General features: G+C 40.8%; 3 protein-coding genes across 8 annotated transcripts; 2 read left to right on the top strand and 1 right to left on the bottom strand.

The window, feature by feature from the left end:
• Positions 1–1,403: 1,403 nt before the first annotated feature.
• Positions 1,404–2,917, top strand: LOC130135923 (uncharacterized). Its single transcript, XM_056305809.1, has 2 exons — positions 1,404–2,477; positions 2,557–2,917. Exons 1-2 carry the CDS (start codon positions 1,414–1,416, stop codon positions 2,870–2,872), a joined length of 1,380 nt encoding a protein of 459 aa, XP_056161784.1. The 5' UTR covers positions 1,404–1,413; the 3' UTR covers positions 2,873–2,917.
• A 1,457-nt stretch (positions 2,918–4,374) lies between these two features.
• Positions 4,375–7,572, top strand: LOC130135924 (uncharacterized). 6 transcript variants are annotated; one of them, XM_056305813.1, is made up of 6 exons: positions 4,382–4,486; positions 5,214–5,284; positions 5,580–5,665; positions 6,144–6,269; positions 6,707–6,808; positions 6,879–7,572. In XM_056305813.1, the coding sequence occupies exons 5-6, from the start codon at positions 6,737–6,739 to the stop codon at positions 7,344–7,346; spliced, it is 540 nt and encodes a 179-aa protein (XP_056161788.1). In that variant the 5' UTR covers positions 4,382–4,486; positions 5,214–5,284; positions 5,580–5,665; positions 6,144–6,269; positions 6,707–6,736; the 3' UTR covers positions 7,347–7,572. The 6 variants fall into 6 exon arrangements, 5 of the variants coding, with proteins under 5 accessions (XP_056161786.1, XP_056161788.1, XP_056161785.1 ...); XM_056305810.1 differs by having other exon boundaries at positions 5,580–6,032; XR_008815064.1 differs by lacking the exon at positions 6,707–6,808 and adding an exon at positions 6,356–6,639 and having other exon boundaries at positions 4,375–4,486; positions 5,214–6,032; positions 6,879–7,359.
• Positions 7,573–15,948: 8,376 nt separating this feature from the next.
• Positions 15,949–16,588, bottom strand: LOC130135910 (uncharacterized). The gene is made up of 2 exons (XM_056305773.1): positions 16,373–16,588; positions 15,949–16,212 (listed from the first exon to the last, which is right to left on the bottom strand). The coding sequence occupies exons 1-2, from the start codon at positions 16,586–16,588 to the stop codon at positions 15,949–15,951; spliced, it is 480 nt and encodes a 159-aa protein (XP_056161748.1).
• Between the last annotated feature and the right edge of the window lie 677 nt (positions 16,589–17,265).

Raw genomic sequence — 17,265 nt, 5'->3', positions numbered from 1 at the left:
TACAAAGATTTCAATCAAATACTTGGGTAAGTCTTCTTGACATGGTAATTGTTTTATTTTTTTCAATTTCAAAGTAATTGTTTCGGCAAAAACAAAATTTTAATTTTTAGAATTTTATGGTTTTAATTAAGAAAATTTTTTGGTTTTAATATTTTACGAGATTTTGGTATAATAAGAACTTACCTGGGGATTGACCGATGAGTTTCGTACTGGGTTGGAACTATTTTTGGACTTTGCTAGTAGTAAATATGAGTTGATGGATGGAAATAAGTAAAGGTGTCCGTGTAGAAAGTGCAGTAATGGTAAATTTCATGTGTGTGATACAGTTAGAGAACATCTTTGTAGATTTGGGTTTACTCCGAACTACTATAATTGGACTTGTCATGGTGAACCATTTATATCTGATGAAGGTTTGCGAATAAGTGGTCAATTTTCAGTTAGGAAAGAATGTAGCTATTATGATCAATTAAACCCATACCAGAGGATGGTGATTGATGCAGCTGGTCAGAATGTTGTTTCAGATCCGAACCATGCAAGTACAAGTACTAGTTTTACTCCTACACTTGAACAATTGGAAGAGATAGGAGTAACGGGTTTTGATGAGAATGTGTGTAATGAAACGTTTCCATCTAATCAGTTCTGGGAAGTGTTGAAAGCAGCAGATGAACCTTTATGGGCAGGTTGTGACAACCATACTCAGTTATCAGTGACAGCAAGATTGTTAAATATCAAGGCAAAGCATAATGTGTCTGAAAATTGTTTTAACTCTTTTGTTGAAGTAATGCGAGAAACAATGCCTCGTGATAACATCATGCCAAGTGATTTTTACGATATGAAGAAGTTAGTGGATAACTTAGGTCTTCCAGTTGAAATGATTGATATATGTAGTAGGGGTTGTATGTTATATTGGAGAGATGATGAAAATGCAGAATCTTGCAAATTCTGTAGCCAACTTAGGTACAAGATAAACAGGAGGCATGGTCGTAATCAGAAGCGTAGACCATGCAAGCAAATGTTTTATCTACCCTTAATCCCCAGATTGCAAAGGCTTTATGCGTCTCAAGCCACTGCTGAACACATGACTTGGCATGCAAATCATGAAACAGAAGAGGGTCTAATGTGTCATCCTTTAGATGCAGAGGCATGAAAACATTTTGATAGAACATACCCTGAGTTTGCGATAGAGCCTCGAAACATCATGTTAGGTCTCTGTGATGATGGATTTGCCCCATTTGGAAAATCAGGGAAAAGTTATTCATGTTGGCAAGTTATCTTAACTCCGTACAATCTTCCACCCGGTATGTGCATGAAGACACCTTATATGTTTTTGACATTGATCGTGACCGGCCCGCAAAATCCGAAAAAGTTGATAGATGTTTATATGCAACCATTGATTGAAGAGTTACAACGGCTATGGAACGAAGGTTCGTTACGTATGATGTTTCTACTAATCAAATATTTGTAATGAAGGCTGCTCTTCTTTGGACGATAAATGACTATCCAGCATATGGAATGTTATCTGGATGGAGTATAGCTGGGATCTTAGGATGCTCGATATGTTTGCAGAGATCGAAGTCATTCAGATTAAGACATGGTAAGAAGCCCTGCTATTTTGACTGTCACAGACAATTTTTGCCGATGAATCATACATTCAGAAGGAATAAAAAAGAGTTCATCAAGAATAGGATTGAAAGAACTCCTCCACCATTGAGGTTGACCGGTGATCAAATATGGGAGCAAGTGCATGACTTTCCAACTGTTGTTGAAAACCCTCCTGGCACAACTATTGCGTACGGAAGTGTACATAAGTGGACTAAACGCAGTATATTTTGGGATCTACCATATTGGAAGGCACATCTTATTCATCATAATCTTGACGTCATGCACATTGAAAAGAATGTTTTCGACAATGTCATAAATACTGTGATGGATGTCACGGGAAAAATAAAAGACAACTTGAATGTAAGAAAAGATATGAGAAATATTTGTGATCGGCCAACATTAGATGTGGATGCAAGCAGCAGGGGACCAAAACCAAAAGCAGTTTATACATTGGATAAGGAGCATAGACGAGTCGTTTGTCAATGGTTGAAATCTGTGCGGTTTCCTGATGGATATGCTTCGAACATCGGGAGATGTGTTGATTTGAACGAATGCAAGTTGACAGGATTAAAGAGTCATGATTGTCACATATTTATGAAAAGACTAATTCCAATAGCTTTGAAGGAACTTCTACCAAACTTTGTATGGGGCGCCATTACAGAGTTAAGTAATTTCCTTCATGATATTTGCTCAACAGTGTTAAAAGCATCACACATGGAGAAACTGGAGAGAGACATTCCAATTATTCTTTGCAATTTAGAAAGGATATTTCCTCCATCGTTTTTTTATTCAATGGAGCATCTCTTAGTTCACTTGCCTTATGAGGCCAAAGTTGCAGGTTCCGTCCAATTTCGATGGATGTATCCATTTGAGAGGTAAAAAAATTTTCAAAATAAATTTCAAAATACTTTATTATATATTATGTTATGATAAACTTCTTTCTATTGCAACAAGGTTCTTATATCATTTGAAGAAAAAAGTGAAGAATAAGGCATGTGTTGAAGCTTCAATTTGTAATGCATATATTGTGGAAGAAGTGACAATATTTGCATCATACTATTTTGAGCCGCACGTGCAGTGCAAGAGGCGGAGAGCAGGAAGAAATGATAAAGGTCCCATCGATCCCAATTGCAAATCATTCTCTATTTTCAATTATCTTGATCGACCAAGCGGCGCATGTCAGTTTCGTTGCTTAACAGGCGAAGAACGGCAGGCAGGCCATACCTATATTTTACTGAACTGTCCAGAAGTGGAGCCATACTTCCAGTAAGTGTATATTTGAAAATATATGTATTGCGTGTCAAATATTTACTAATATATAAATGTAAATGTTAATAGGATTTTTCAAAATTCAATGTATGGACTACTGCTAAATGAGTTCGACCGTTTGTGCGATGAATAATTTGCAGCATGGTTCAAAACATATGTAAGTTGCCTATAGACCAAAACCAAGTTATTAATATTTTATACATCATTTAAATATATATTATTGACTTTGCGTGTGTAATCTTAGGTTCACAGTAATCATGATCAAGTTGAAGAGCAAGGATTGCTATATTATTTGTCATGGGGTCCACAGTCAAGCATACGAACTTGGCCAGCCTATTTCATAAACGGGTATAATTTTCACACTCAAGAATATGAAATGGGAAAAGCCACAATGAATAGTGGTGTGTGTGTTCGGTCATCCAATTGTGGTAGTTCAAAAGATGATTTTTATGGCTTGTTGGATGAAATCATTGAGATAGAGTACCCCGGACCATTAATGCGGGTTGTGTTATTTAAGTGCATGTGGTTCGACACCGTCAAAGGAATAAAGGTGCATACGAAGTTTAATTTGGTTGAAATAAATTACAAGAAAATGTATAAGAAATATGAACCATTTGTGTTGGCACAACAAGCAATTCAAGTATATTATGCATCATATCCTAGTTTGAAACGTGACAAAGCTGATTGGTGGGCTGTATGTAAAACCAAAGCACGAAGAAAAATCGAGGAACACCGGAAGGATACAAAGATATCAACAAGAGGAAGTTTGTAACGCGTTCAAACCGAGGAATATAACATTCCTACTTTACGAGATCCATGTGGAGCAATGATAGATGTAGATCTAACTGAAATTCGCGAATCAAATTTAGAAGGTGTTGCATAATCTGATTTTGAGACAGAGGATGATGAGGATGATGAGGATGATGATGATGACGACGATGATGACGACGATGACGATGATGCTCAAGAAGAAGATCAAGATCAAGATCAAGATCAAGATTTAGATTTTTGAGACTTTTTACTAATTATGTTGTAATTATTATTATTATTATTATTATTATTATGACAAAAGTTTATTGTTGTTGTCGTAATTATTAGTATTGTTGTTGTTGTTGTTGTTATTATTGTAATTGTTGTTGAATATTATTATTGCTATTATTGTTAATGAAACGTTATTGTCTGGAAAAAAAAATGAATTACGCGGGTGTGGGATAGTAGAAATGAAATTCGTGGCAAAAATCCGTGGCAAATTTGCCACGGATTTTTGCCACGAATTTCTTGAAAAAAATCCCACAAACATGAATAATTTTGGGCTTTTTACGAAATTCGTGGCTAAAATCCGTGGCAAATTGCCACGGATTTTAGCCACGAATTTCGTAAAAAAAATCCACAAACATGAATAATTTTCGGCTTTTTTACGAAATTCGTGGCAAATTTGCCACGGATTTTAGCCACGAATTTCGTAAAAAAAATCCCACAAAAATCCCACGAATTTTTGTCGCTTTCTTCGGCGGCGGACGCTGGGAAGCGAGGACACCCAGCGCGCGGTCTGCTTCTGTTGGGTTCTTCGGCGGCGTCCGGGAGTGTTCGGTCTGCTTCTGTTGGGAAGCGAGAGGTACGTTTGCTTGGGTTTGCTTTTCGGCGTTATTTCTAGGCGATTGCGTCTGCTTATGCTTCTGTTCTGATATTTGTGTTGGGTCTACGATTGGGTCTGCTTCTGCTTATGCTTCTGTGCTTCTGCTTCTGTGTTGACTGGCTTCTGTGTTGGGTCTGCTTCTGCTTCGTTCTGTTCGTGGGCGAAACAGTTATGTTTCGTGGGCGCTTCGTGCTTCGCTTCGTGTTGGGTCCGCTTCGCTTCGTGTTGGGTCCGCTCGCTTCGTTCGTTCGTGGGTGAAACAGACTTTGTTTCGCCCACGAATTTGATTCTGTCGTGGGCGAAACAGACCCAACTGTTTCGCCCACGAAACGTAATCAAATTCCTCATATTTAAGTTGAAATTTGGTCGGATTTAGGTTAAAATTTGGTCGGAATGAGCTGAAATTTGGTCAAATTTGGGTTGAAATTTAGTTGAAATTCATTTGAAATTTGGTCGGAATGAGGTGAAATGTGGTCGAAATGAGCTGAAATTTGGTCGGTCAAGTGGAAACGGCCCGCTGATCCAAAATCACCGCCTATGGCCGTGTCGCAAGTCGTTTTTTGGCTTTTTGGAGTCGTTTAGATGGGTTTTTTGGCAAAAAACGATTCTGGTGAATAGTGTTTTTCGTGACATTTGCGTTTTTTTTTTCTTTTCGGAGTCGTTTAGATGGGTTTTGAAAACTATTTCCAAACCTTCTTTGGCATAGGTTGAAGCTTTGGCCATCGGGGTAAAACTATTTCCGTGACATTTGGGTTTTCTGGAATGGCTCCCTTCGGGGTAAAGCCTTATAATTACTTGTTCAAAACTTATTGATTTCTTTGTTGAAGTTGATATATTCATTTTAAAGGGATATGTGCACCATAAAACATGCAATCAAAACTTATTAAAATTTGTTGAACAGAACTTACTGATTTCCTTGCATCATAAAATTTGTTGTGAAAGTGTAACTTATTAAGTTCTAAGGCTTTCAAAACATGCAATTAAATTTTAAAACAAGTCGAATTACAGCAATTAACTGAAAATTTGATGACCCTGACCAGCTAGATGAGTTCTCCCTTTTTTACTGTTGTAGGACTAGAAATTTAGCTCGTAGACATTTCCGGACAGCTTCCTTTTTTTCAGGGGCCACGTTTCTCTCTTGCTCTCAATAACAAAATGGTAAGCTTCACGACATACGTCATTATGTGTCCTTAATACATGTTCATAATTTTTTACATTTTTGTCTAACCTTGCAACTTTTAGTATAAACGTGGAGGTCACATGCGTCGTGGTGATGCTTCACAAAGAAGACCAGGCCTTTCCACTTCCTCATCCTCGTCCCCGTCCCTTTCCATTTCCCCTGCCCCTGCCCTGCCCCTTCATCTAACCCTCAACTAGTACATGGACACATTGGCCCTTCCTCCGACCCTCAAATGCGAACTGAATTTACTTCAGTTCCATCGCCTTCGGTTCCACCTTCTTCTTCAACGCAACACTCGAATTATGAAGAAGATACCCGATTCATGATAGCCCCATTTGGAGATTCGTAAGTATTTCATTTTTTTAAGTATATGTGAATTCTTATGGATGTCAACTGAATTGTCCGTATGCTTCACGGATGCTACGTATGTTGAAATAAGTTATAACCCGTTTGCAGATTCACGGATGCTACGCATGTTGTGAGGAGACTTAATAAAATAATCAATAACTATTGGATGGGCAGTATAGTAGTTGGACCACCGCTCCAAAAGAAGTAAAGGAATTGTGGTGGAATGAGTTCAAGGTAAGTTTTGTCCTTCTATTTCCTCACAAACTAAGTTCGATTTAGCATATTGAGTGTACAATTATTTTTCTATTGATTGCATGCAGCGGAAGTTCAGGTGGGATGAAGCGGAAGAGAAAGAAGTTAAAAGAATTTTTAAGAAGAAAGCTGGTGATCACATGCGAAATGTGATGAATAAAGCAAAGAGAAAGCAAGAAAAGCCGGATTTTATTACAGCTGACAATTGGGCGGAAATTATGAGAACTTGGGACAATGAAAAGCATAAGCAAATCAGTGAAATTAATAAGAAGAATCGAGCTTCTAGTTCTAGTGAAGGGTCTGCCACATATGCTGGGGCTCTATCAACATCGAGGAGCGTAGAAAAAGAATGGTTAGTCTTTTAATCATGTTGTAAGTTAAATCAATAATTATGTCGTAATTATGTCTATATTTTGTAGGCAGATGAATTGGGGACGGAACCAACATTTATGGCTACATTTGAACGCACCTTTCAGAAAAAAGATAAGACATGGACTGGCAATCGAGCAAAAGCTATTACGGTATGTAAGGTTATATTTTGTATTTATATATATTAAGTTTTTTTTATTTTTATCTATATTGTTAATGTAGGACAAATATGATGAACTTGTAATGAGCACGGCTGCTGCTAGTGGTGATGGTGATGGTGATGGTGATGGTGATGGTGTTGCTGCGTCCGAGCCATCGGTTGACAGTATGGCATTATGGATGGAGGCATCGGGTGGAATGAGAATAGGTCAAATATTTGGGATGGGATCCTTGTCAAGGATGTACAGAACGCCGGCTGCTGGAACTTCATCCTCTAGTGCGGCTTTTTTAAGGGCACAACACGAGGAGCGACAGGACCAAGCATTGAACCGCCTGAGACAATTACTTGTACAGAAGGACGAAGAAATGATAGGAGTGAAACAACGTTTGCAATTGATCATGCGACACCTCAACCTCGAAGTTGATGACGTTCCTCCTGTACCTCCTACTAATCCAGTAGGTGATGGCCACAGTGATGATGATAATGAGATTCCTGATGATGATGCTGATGATGATGATGATCCTTGCTAGTTTAAATTTCCAAGAGGTACTTATATCTTTATGCTTCTGCTGTTGAATAGATGTGAAAAAATAAACAGGGGTTAGGAGTTTGATATTGTGATGTTTGCGCTGCAGATGGACAGGACTTCGATTCTTGGAGAACACTATAGACAACGTGAAAGAACTTCTTGGCAAGATCAACAGTTTGCCACAACAGTTTGTGAACTGGCTAATTTAGAACTTTGTTTCATTTCTTCCTTTTTGGGTTTCTTCTTGTCTTGACTGTGATTTTCTATCAATGTTAATTAGATTTCAAATCGAAATCGTCCCTAAACAACATTCGTCCCTAAATTATTCATTAAAATTCGTCGCCAAATTCGTTTTCGAATAATGTTTGTCGCAAAAGTCAAAATTTTTCGTGGCAAAATAATGACCAAAAATTTTTTTTTTGGCAAATTAGCCACGAATTTTGCAACGAATAAGTTCGTCGCAAAAAACCGACAAAAAAATATATATGGTCCCAAATTAGCCACGAATTTTGTTTGTGGCAAATTAGCCACGAATTTTAGGCACGAAGAATTTCGTCGCAGATAATTCAAAAATAAATTTTGCTCGCAAATTAGCCACGAATTTTGCCACTAAATGTGTTCGTGGCAAATTACCCACGAATTTTGCCACGAATAAGTTCGTCGCAAATAATTGAAAAAAAAAATTTGTGGCAAATTAGCCACAACTTTTGCCACGAATAAATTCTTCGAAAAAAAATGAAATTTTTTTTTGGCAAATTAGCCACGAATTTTGCCACGAAATGCGAGAAATTTTGCCACGGATAATTAGCAACGATTTTTGCCACGAAATATTTTGTCGCAATTTCGCGACCAACAAAAAAAATAATCAAAATAATAGCGACGACTTTTGCCACGAATAGATCTAGTGGCAAATTACCGACGAATTTTGCCAAGAATATTTAGCCGAAGTTTGCCACGAGTAATTAGCGACGAATTTTGGCACGAATAATGTTCGTGGCAAATTAGAGACGGAAGTTTACCACGAATAATGTTCATGGCAAATTAGCCACGAATTTTGCCACGAATAATTAGCGACGAATTTTGCGACGAATTTTTTTCGTCACAAATTAGCCACGAAAATTAAAATTTTCCGTGGCAAAATTTTGCGACTGCCTATTAGCGACAAATTTTTTTCCGTCGCTAAACCCGGCTTTTTTTGTAGTGTTGGGTTTGCTCTTTCTTCGATCAAGAGGAAGTCCTGGAAGTCTCTCTGGTGAAAATCGACGCCGGTGAATGTGCTTCACACGAGAATGAACTGCAACGATGTCAGAAGTAAAATTGTCCAGGAATTTTCTAGAATCCGAACATGAAATCGAAAATGTTTACATATAGGAAAATTGATGTGACATTGAAGGGACTTCCTCCCCTGATAACAATAGTAACTCTAGCCAAACGTATAATATACGTTTTTGGGGTCATTTTAAAGTGAGTGCTCTTGGCATACTTGTGTTAAATATAATTGATATGGCAATTAATTCAATCTCCAAAAGTAGTGATTATACATAACGCGAGAGTAATCATAGCATTAAAAAATTGGAAGTTTTTTCATACCACCTTCTTTCCCTCTCTCAACTTCCCAACATACGTTGGCAGCTCTAAACTGTATCACAGCAGTATCTCTAGCTATGATGGTGGGGGTGATGGGTTTGGTCTAGGGTCTGCTTTTTGTGGCACTTTTCTTTGTTTTGTACACTTTCTTGTGGGCAAAAGAACACTACAAGTGCCATAACTTGTGTACGGCGCTCACTTTAGTGCCATAACTTTTTTTTGGATCACTTTAGTGCTAAAATTTTTAAAAAACGATCACTTAAGTGCTAAAATTTTTGAAAAACGATCACTTAAGTGCCAACTCCGGTGCCGTACACAATTTTTCGCCGGAAATCTGACGTGGCATTTTTTTTATTAATTTCTGAAGCTGACGTGGCTCGCCGGAGTCTCGCCGGAGATTGGCACTTAAGTGATCGTTTTTCAAAAATTTTAACACTTAAATGATCGTTTTTCAAAAATTTTAGCACATAAGTGATTGTTTTTCAAAAATTTTAGCACTGAAATGATCCAAAAAAAAGTTATGACACTTAAGTGATCGTTTTTCCTCCGACTTGGCACCAAAGTGATCCGAAAAAAAGTTATGGCACCAAAGTGAGCGCCGTACACAAGTTATGGCACTTATAGTGTCCTTTTGCCCTTTCTTGTGATTGAACCCATAATGAATTGGACTGTTTGTGTTTCGAATTGAAGCGAGATTGTCTAGGTTTCTATACTTGCCATTATGAAGAAGGTAGCAAAGTATAACTTTCTTCTTTTTTTTTTTCAATGAGAGACCATAATTTGTAAAATCAAAGCGACAAGTATTGGCTATTGTTGGCACCTAAAATTTTGTTCAAAGATTTTCCTTGCTCTTTAAAAAATCAAAGAGACTTAAAGACTAATTGATAAGCTAATGGTTGGAAATTAAAGGGACAATGCCATAATTTGTTCATGTACTTTTCTTCAATGTTCAATTTGGTCCTTATGTTCTTTCAATGGGCCAATTTATTCCTTCAATTTGATTTGGTAAGATTGGCATCTGACATGGCAATCCAACTTCGTCATGGGACTCGTGTTTGTTGATGTGTTTTTACACGTGAGTGCCAAATCAACAAAAATTGTAAAAAAAAAGACAAACAAAAGAGGAAAATAAATTAGAAAGAAAGAACATACATGAACTAAAGGACAACACAAGCTGGAAAGAGAAAGGGGGTTCCGTTGAGTGATGCTGTGCAGCTGTGTTCTTTTCTTGATCACATATCTCCTTTGATGGCGTCGTTAAGTACTAAGTCACATGCTCTATATTCTAAGCTCTATATTCTAAGGGTATGTTTGTTTGAGTGAAATAAGTTTCCACAAATTGATTTCTAGACTTTTTCACGTGTCTGGTTTGTTGAAAATGATTAGTCAATGGAAACTATTTGCAGGAAAAAGAAAATATGTAGGCTTAAAGTTAGGAGAATAAATTCCCTAATAGGAAAAGGGGAAAACATTTTCTTTTATTATGAAATTTTCCTCGAAACAAATACACCCTAAGATGAATTTTTTAAGTAGTGAGCATGTGCTTATTAATTCTACGTTACCTTCAATTCATAAACAACTGACCAAAGGCGACAACCAGCGTTGTCACGCCCCGAACCCTACGAGCACGCAACATCCCACTATGGTCGTTATGATGCAATGTCCCAAGACTTGTCGCCAACCCTTTCATTTTTTATTGTTCTTTTTATTACACATGCGGAAGTGGTAACAACCAACACCCAGACAACCACCATAAATAGGGATAGGTAGGAAAATGATTCACAACAATCAAACAACAACACCATTTTAAAAATTACTTGATTAACCCCTAGGAAACATTTTCTTTACAAGCCCACTTCAGGCATTTTCACACGAGCCTACAAAACGATACCAGGCTGGGGGTCAATCTACTTCATCAATAGGTCAGTCCAAAAAGCCAGCTTCTAGGCACCCCGAACCATACTGAGGGCATCGACATGCGAAGGTCCTGAAAGATGTTAACAACACCAAATGAGACGAAAGTCTCAATAAGTTAACGGCCTAAGCCCCGTTTAGGAGGCCAACTCGCCTCGGGGTTCCTAGATAGGCAACCACACATAGAATACGGATCAACCACATACCGTTTAACAATCACAAGCATCCTTACCTCGCCTTGGCACATGTGTCATGCATGATCGTAGTCATCAAACATCACAATAATGCATCTAGCATAACACGTACTCGGAACACAAAGAAATTTCCCATGCATCATGCATCCACACTCGCGCATGTCTCGATTATAAAGTAAAAACCGCTTGGACACGTCCCATATCATGCCTAGTAGTTTTCACCCCATAATCAAGCACTATGCAACATGCGTGTTTCATTTATCACGACCCCTCTGGGCCACTACACATCAAGCGATACACAGCAAGATGGTAGTCTTCCGGCATGACCGGGCATCGTCCCGCCCAGTCGGGCACGGCAACGTCAAACGATGTACAAGATGACGTCATTCCAATATGGCAACATCAAATAATCTACAGTAAGATGGTATCCCATAACAAGCATCAAATTCGCCATCAGGCCGCGATTCAGCATCCGAAGTATCGGCAATCCAGATAATCTCCAGGCATCAGATAAAATCGAGCGCGATCTACAACAAACCTCGATAAATCGAGCATCGTCAAGCGATTTACAGCAAGACGGCTTCGACATGTGACCACACGAACACACAAGCATTCAGGCCAATTCTTATCTTTTCAATTAGCCAATGCAAACATGGATCGTGCTCGAATCAATGCCACATACAATTTCACGTGATCACATATGCAAACAGTCGCTTGACTTTGTAAAAACATCATTTCAAAACATGCTTTCCTTCTCAAGGCATCAAAATCATTTATTCAACATAACTATAAAATAATTTATTTTCAAAGATACAAAATCTTTTCTTGAAAATAATCAAGCAATTTATTTAGCTATATAAGTTAAATTTATATGGCGATTTCTAACATTGGCATTACAATCCAAGTATAAAACAATCACAATTTGGTACTAAAAATTATTCGAAAATACTAATATTTAATTTTCCGAATTTAAATATTTTATTAATAAATATATATTTTTAAGAATAAAATATTATTATTTAATTTCGAAAATTAATTTATTTAATAAAATAAATAATAATAAAATAATAGATAACTTATCGTCAAAATAGCGATAACTTATCGCGAACACAACAATAACCTTTCACGATATCACCGATAACCTATCGTCAATTTCACCGATAACCTATCACCGATTTCCAATGATAACTTATGAGTCCAACGATAACCTATCATCCATGATTATCAAATAATTCGTCGATAACTTATCCACTAATTCTATTTAAACAACCATTAACTTAATCTAAAACTAAATTAAACTACCGTAAGCAAGTTTAACACCCTAAACACGGGATTAGGGGTTAACTTACTCGTCTAACTACGGCGATTATGCGAGAACAACGGCGACGACGCGACTGTCGACGGTGGTTTCCTATTTGGGCTCAACGGACGGCGGCAAATGAGGGCGGCTAAGGCAGCGGCTGCTGTGGGGCTATTCGGAGGCTGCTCAGGGCTGTTCCTAGTGTGAAATGGCGGCTTGTGGTGTTAGCTAGGTGGCCGGACAGTGGTGGACCAGCAGCTGCAGCAGCGGACGTGTTCGGTGAGCGACGAAGCTAGCATTCCAGCAGAAACTAGCCGGCTATGGGCGGCTGTTCGGCGCGGCTTGAGGGCTAAACTAGGGACGAAATGGTGATTGGTTGGTTGTTATATCCTAAAAATTCGACCCAATTTGGTGATTTATCATATGGTGATTTCGTCGACGCTCTATTAGTTATTTCTCGCCCTGACCTAATCACTCAGGGAATACTAATCAAATGGAAAAGGCTATCGAATAATTTATTTCTAACAACCACCCCGTTAGTTCGAGATGAACTATAGTTGGGATTGATGGATTTCGGCCATGAATTATGATCTGATATTGAGTGTCGAATGCTCAAGAATTTCACACTCGAACCTTAGGATGTCGTCTCATAATTTTACGAGTTTTCCGTATAAAATTTCAATTTCGGAAAAGGATTGAAGATTCGGAAATTCGACACGAGAAACGGAAGTGAACCGAGCAAAGCCTGTTGGGCCTCGCGCCCGAGGGGCCCAGCCATCAAGACCTCATAAGAATGAGTTGGCCTGTAATTCGATACTCGGGTCGAGGACAAAATGGATTTTGGGGGACAAAATTTAAGAAAATTTCAAAAAGGAAATTTGGAAGATCTTTATTTTTTGGGTAATGATGAACCCAACCCTCCCCTTTCTCTCTCTCCCTCTCTCTCCCCTCCCTCCTCCGGCTGACTCCCGCCGCTGACTCCCCCATTTTCTGCTGCACCCTCCACCGACTCCACCAACTCCTTTCTCTCTCTCTTCTCTTCTTCTTTTTCTTCCTTTTCTTCTTCTTTTCCTATTCTTCTTGACTTTTCCTTCGCTGCTGCTACTTTTGCTTCACCGCTGCTCCTTCTGCTTCTGCTTTACCGCTGCTACTTCTGCTTCTGCATCACCGTTGTTGCTGCTGCTTCATGCTTCTACTTTTGCTTCCTCGTTCTGTTTCTTCTTGCTGCCACCGCCGACTGGACCAGCGTTCTGGACCAACCACCACCGTGCACCGTCCTTCCTCGCCGCTTCTACTCCTACTTCGCTGCTGCTGCTTCTTCTTCGCTTTTGCTTCTTGTTATGCTTCTTATTTTCAGCCAGCGACCAGCCTTTTTCCTCGCAGAACCAGCCATCACCGAGGACCGCTCCACCCCACCGTCACCCCACCGCCACCCCTACTCTTCCCCTGGCCACGCAGCACCGCCTCTGCTGCCCCGGAACAGCCCGTCGCTAGCTATTCCAGCCAAGGCGAGTTGCGCCTCTCGCCGGTTCAGCTGCCATCCGCCTCCGCCACTTGCCGCCGCCGTTTTAGCCAGCAAGACGCCATCACCAGCCAGCATCCCATCCCTGACTCAACCCCAAATAGCCACCGAACAGCCCCTGGCAGCCGCTCTCTTTGTCACGCTCGTTTGCCGCCGGTCGCCTCCCGCCGAGCTTGAACCGGAAACCACCGCAAATAACCGCGCCGCCGCCGCCGTCCTCGTGTAATCGCGGTAAAAGTAGTTAGATGAGTAAGTTAACCCCTAATCCCGTGTTTAGGGTGTTAAACTTGCTTAGGTTAGTTTATATTAATTTATTGACTAGTTAAGTGGGATTAGGTGATAGGTTACATTAGATTATTAGATAATTGTTGATGATAAGTTATCGGCAGATAATAAGTTATTATTGGATGTGGTGATAGGTTATCGGTGTTTAAATGATAAGTTACTGGTAAATTTTAGCGATAGGTTATCGGTATGTTCAATAAGCTATGATTATTTGTGTGATAGGCTATTGTTGTGTTCGCGATAAGTTATCGCTATTTTGACGATAAGTTATCTATTAATTTATTATTGATATTTATTTTATTAAATAAATTAATTTTCGAAATTAAATAATAATATTTTATTCTTACAAAAATTATTTATTAATAAAATATTCAAATTCCGAAAATCAAATATTCTTATTTTCAAATAATTTTTAGTACCGAATTGTGATTGTTTTATGCTTGGATTGTAATACCAATGTTGGATTTCGCCGTATAAGTTGGCGTATATGGACAAATGATTTGAATGATTATGATTCGAGAAAATATTTTGAATCTTTAAAAATAAATTATTTTATTATTATGTTCGAGAAAGGAATTTGAGGCTTGAGAATGAAAAGCGTGTTTCGAAATGATGATTTACAAAATTGAGTGACTGTTGGCACATGTGGTCACGAGAAATTGGTTATGTGGCATTAATTCGAGCACAATTCATGTTTGCATTGGCTAATTGAAAATATATGAATTGGCTTGAATGCTTGTGTGTTCGTGTGGTCCCATGTCGAAGCCGTCTTGCCGTAGATCGCATGACGATGCTCAATTTATTGAGGTCTGTTGTAGATCGCGCTCGATTTTATCTAATGCTTGGAGATTATCTGGATAGCCGATACTCCGAATGCCGAATCGTGGCCCCCGATGGCGGATTCAATGCTCCTTACGGGATACCACTTGCTATAGATCATTTGATGTTGCCGTATTGGAATGTCGTCATTCTATAGATCGTTTGACGTTGCTGTGCCCGACGAGGCGGGACGATACCCGGTCATGCCGGAAAACTACCATCTCGCTGCGTATCGCTTGATGTGTAGTTGTGACATTCCGAATTTCGGCCCATTTTTGGGATTTATAAAACGTGTATTTCGTCAGTGCGCTTATAATAAAATCTCGCCCGGAACTAATCACTCTTGGGTTATTTTTAAATTAGAGATTTCGCTAGAATCGCACTCGATCGAATTTGGCCGTTATTTAGAGCCCGAACTTTGGTGTCGAATTTATTGAAGTTTCGTGATAAATTTAATTGAACGGTATCGATATTATTGTGGCCAGCGTCAATATTGCTCGAGATAAGTGAAAAGTGAAATTTGGACTGGGTGCAAATTTGGATTAGTACATCTCCCTCGTAGTGTGTTTTAATTAATATCTTCTAGCCTTTTTCCTAATTTATAATTAGGTTTTTTCGTGGACCATTAGATCGATTTTTGGTTTGAACGTGGGCCATTGGATCGCGCAATCATTGCGTTGACTTTTGACTCTCTCTCTCTCTCCCCCCTTCTGCCGCGTCCCCTCCCCATTGCGCCCGTCCACTCCTCCCTTTCCCCATGCACGTCCCCTCCCACCCCTCTCTCGTCCTTTTTCTTCTTCTTCCTCTCTTCTTCTTCTTCTCTGGTTTTCTCTTCCGCCCCGACTGTTTTTGCTTCTGCTTCTGCTCGCTCGACCAGTCATTGCCGATCGCCCTTCGCTGTCCGCCTCGCGCCACCGTTGCCCCGACTGAGCCGCGCCGCCATTCGTCGCCCGCAACCGCCTGTCGTCGGCCTGCCCATACTTCACGCGAGCAACAACTCGCCATTGCGTCCGCCGCAGTCCAGCGCTGCCCAGTCGCTCGCCGGCCTGTCCTCCGTCGCCCGGCCACCCGTAACGCCGCCATGTCTCCTCAGGCCGCTGCGCGACCTCCCTTTCCCCCTGTTTCTCTCTTCCCCAGCCTCTCCCCTGTTTTGAGCTCTCCCCGGCTCCGCCTTGTCCAGCCACCGCGCGCCGCCGTTCCGGCCTCCGCCGCTGCTCCATCCGCCACCACCTAGCTCCCAGCAACCCTGTCCAGCCACTTGCAGCCGCCGTGCTCACCTGGATAGCCCAACGCCACCCCAGCTCAGCCTTGGCCAGACTGTCCCGGCCGTGGCTGAGCCTTCATCGTCCAATCACCGTCGCCGTCGGCCGCTCGTTCAACTCACCCTAGGCCATGGCCGAGCTTGCCTGGCCGTTGCTCAGGCCGTGCCCGAGCTCGCCTAGCCCGTTGCTCAACCATCCCAGCCGCTGCCCATCTCCACCGTGCCCGTGCCCGCGCCTAGCTGCTCGCCCGGTTGTGGTCGAGAGCCTCGGGCCGTGGCCGAGGGTGTGCCGAGCCGTGGCCGAGCCCCTTGCCCGTCGCGCCCTGGCCCATGCCGAGCCGTTATTGTTCACCCGGGCCATTTTGGGCCCGTGCCGATTTTTCCCAGGCCAAATTTAGGTAAGCGACTCCCTAAACCTTACCTAGTATTATGGGTATTATTAGACTTGTTTAGGGATTAATTAGTATCGGGTTAGTGGCTAAGCTTGGATTAGGATCAATATGTGAATGTGGTTAATTGATAGATTAAGTTGTGATGATTATGTGGCATGATTAGTGGCTGGTTTATGTGGGTACAATGACCGGATTGTCGTGGTGTTTGTGGGTGAAATTGATGTTTGATTGGGCCGACTTGAGTGTCGGATTGGTGGACTAGTGTGATGAGTTTGTGATTTGAATTGGATTCGTGTGACGTGTGAGATGGCGAATTGTGATGTGGTGTATGTGCATGTGAAATGTTCAGTGAGGGGCGGAGCCCGGATTGATCGGAGGGCTGACCTGAGGCGTGTTTTCGCGGGTCGTGAGAAAGTGTGAAATGTCCAGTGAGGGACGGAGCCCGGATTGATCGAAGGGCTAACCTGAGGCGTGTTTACGCGAGTCGTGAGAAAGTGTGAAATGTCCGGTGAGGGACGGAACCTGGATTGATCGGAGGGCTGACCTGAGGCGTGTTTACGCGGGTCATGTGAAAGTGTGAAATGTCCAGTGAGGGACGGAGCCCGGATTGATCGGAGGGCTGACCTGAGGTGTGTTTACGCGGGTC

The sequence above is a fragment of the Syzygium oleosum genome, unplaced genomic scaffold (assembly GCF_021117445.2).
Source record: "Syzygium oleosum isolate NSW1041296 unplaced genomic scaffold, Sole_v2.1 Sole_v2.39, whole genome shotgun sequence".
Lineage (NCBI taxonomy): Eukaryota > Viridiplantae > Streptophyta > Magnoliopsida > Myrtales > Myrtaceae > Syzygium > Syzygium oleosum.
Note: the sequence above shows the minus strand (reverse complement) of the source record. Positions and strands in the feature narration are given on the sequence as shown.

What these genes read in the sequence shown, in the direction of transcription:
- LOC130135910 (XM_056305773.1), bottom strand. Translation starts at nt 16,588, where the DNA reads ATGGCCCGGGTGAACAATAACGGCTCGGCATGGGCCAGGGCGCGACGG. An exon ending in ACGGCCTGAGCAACGGCCAG is followed by an intron (nt 16,213 to 16,372) that starts GCAAGCTCGGCC and finishes GTGGCTGGACAG; the next exon opens with GGTTGCTGGGAGCTAGGTGG.
- LOC130135923 (XM_056305809.1), top strand. Translation starts at nt 1,414, where the DNA reads ATGGAACGAAGGTTCGTTACGTATGATGTTTCTACTAATCAAATATTT. An exon ending in TGGATGTATCCATTTGAGAG is followed by an intron (nt 2,478 to 2,556) that starts GTAAAAAAATTT and finishes TATTGCAACAAG; the next exon opens with GTTCTTATATCATTTGAAGA.
- LOC130135924 (XM_056305811.1), top strand. Translation starts at nt 6,737, where the DNA reads ATGGCTACATTTGAACGCACCTTTCAGAAAAAAGATAAGACATGGACT. An exon ending in ATCGAGCAAAAGCTATTACG is followed by an intron (nt 6,809 to 6,878) that starts GTATGTAAGGTT and finishes TTGTTAATGTAG; the next exon opens with GACAAATATGATGAACTTGT.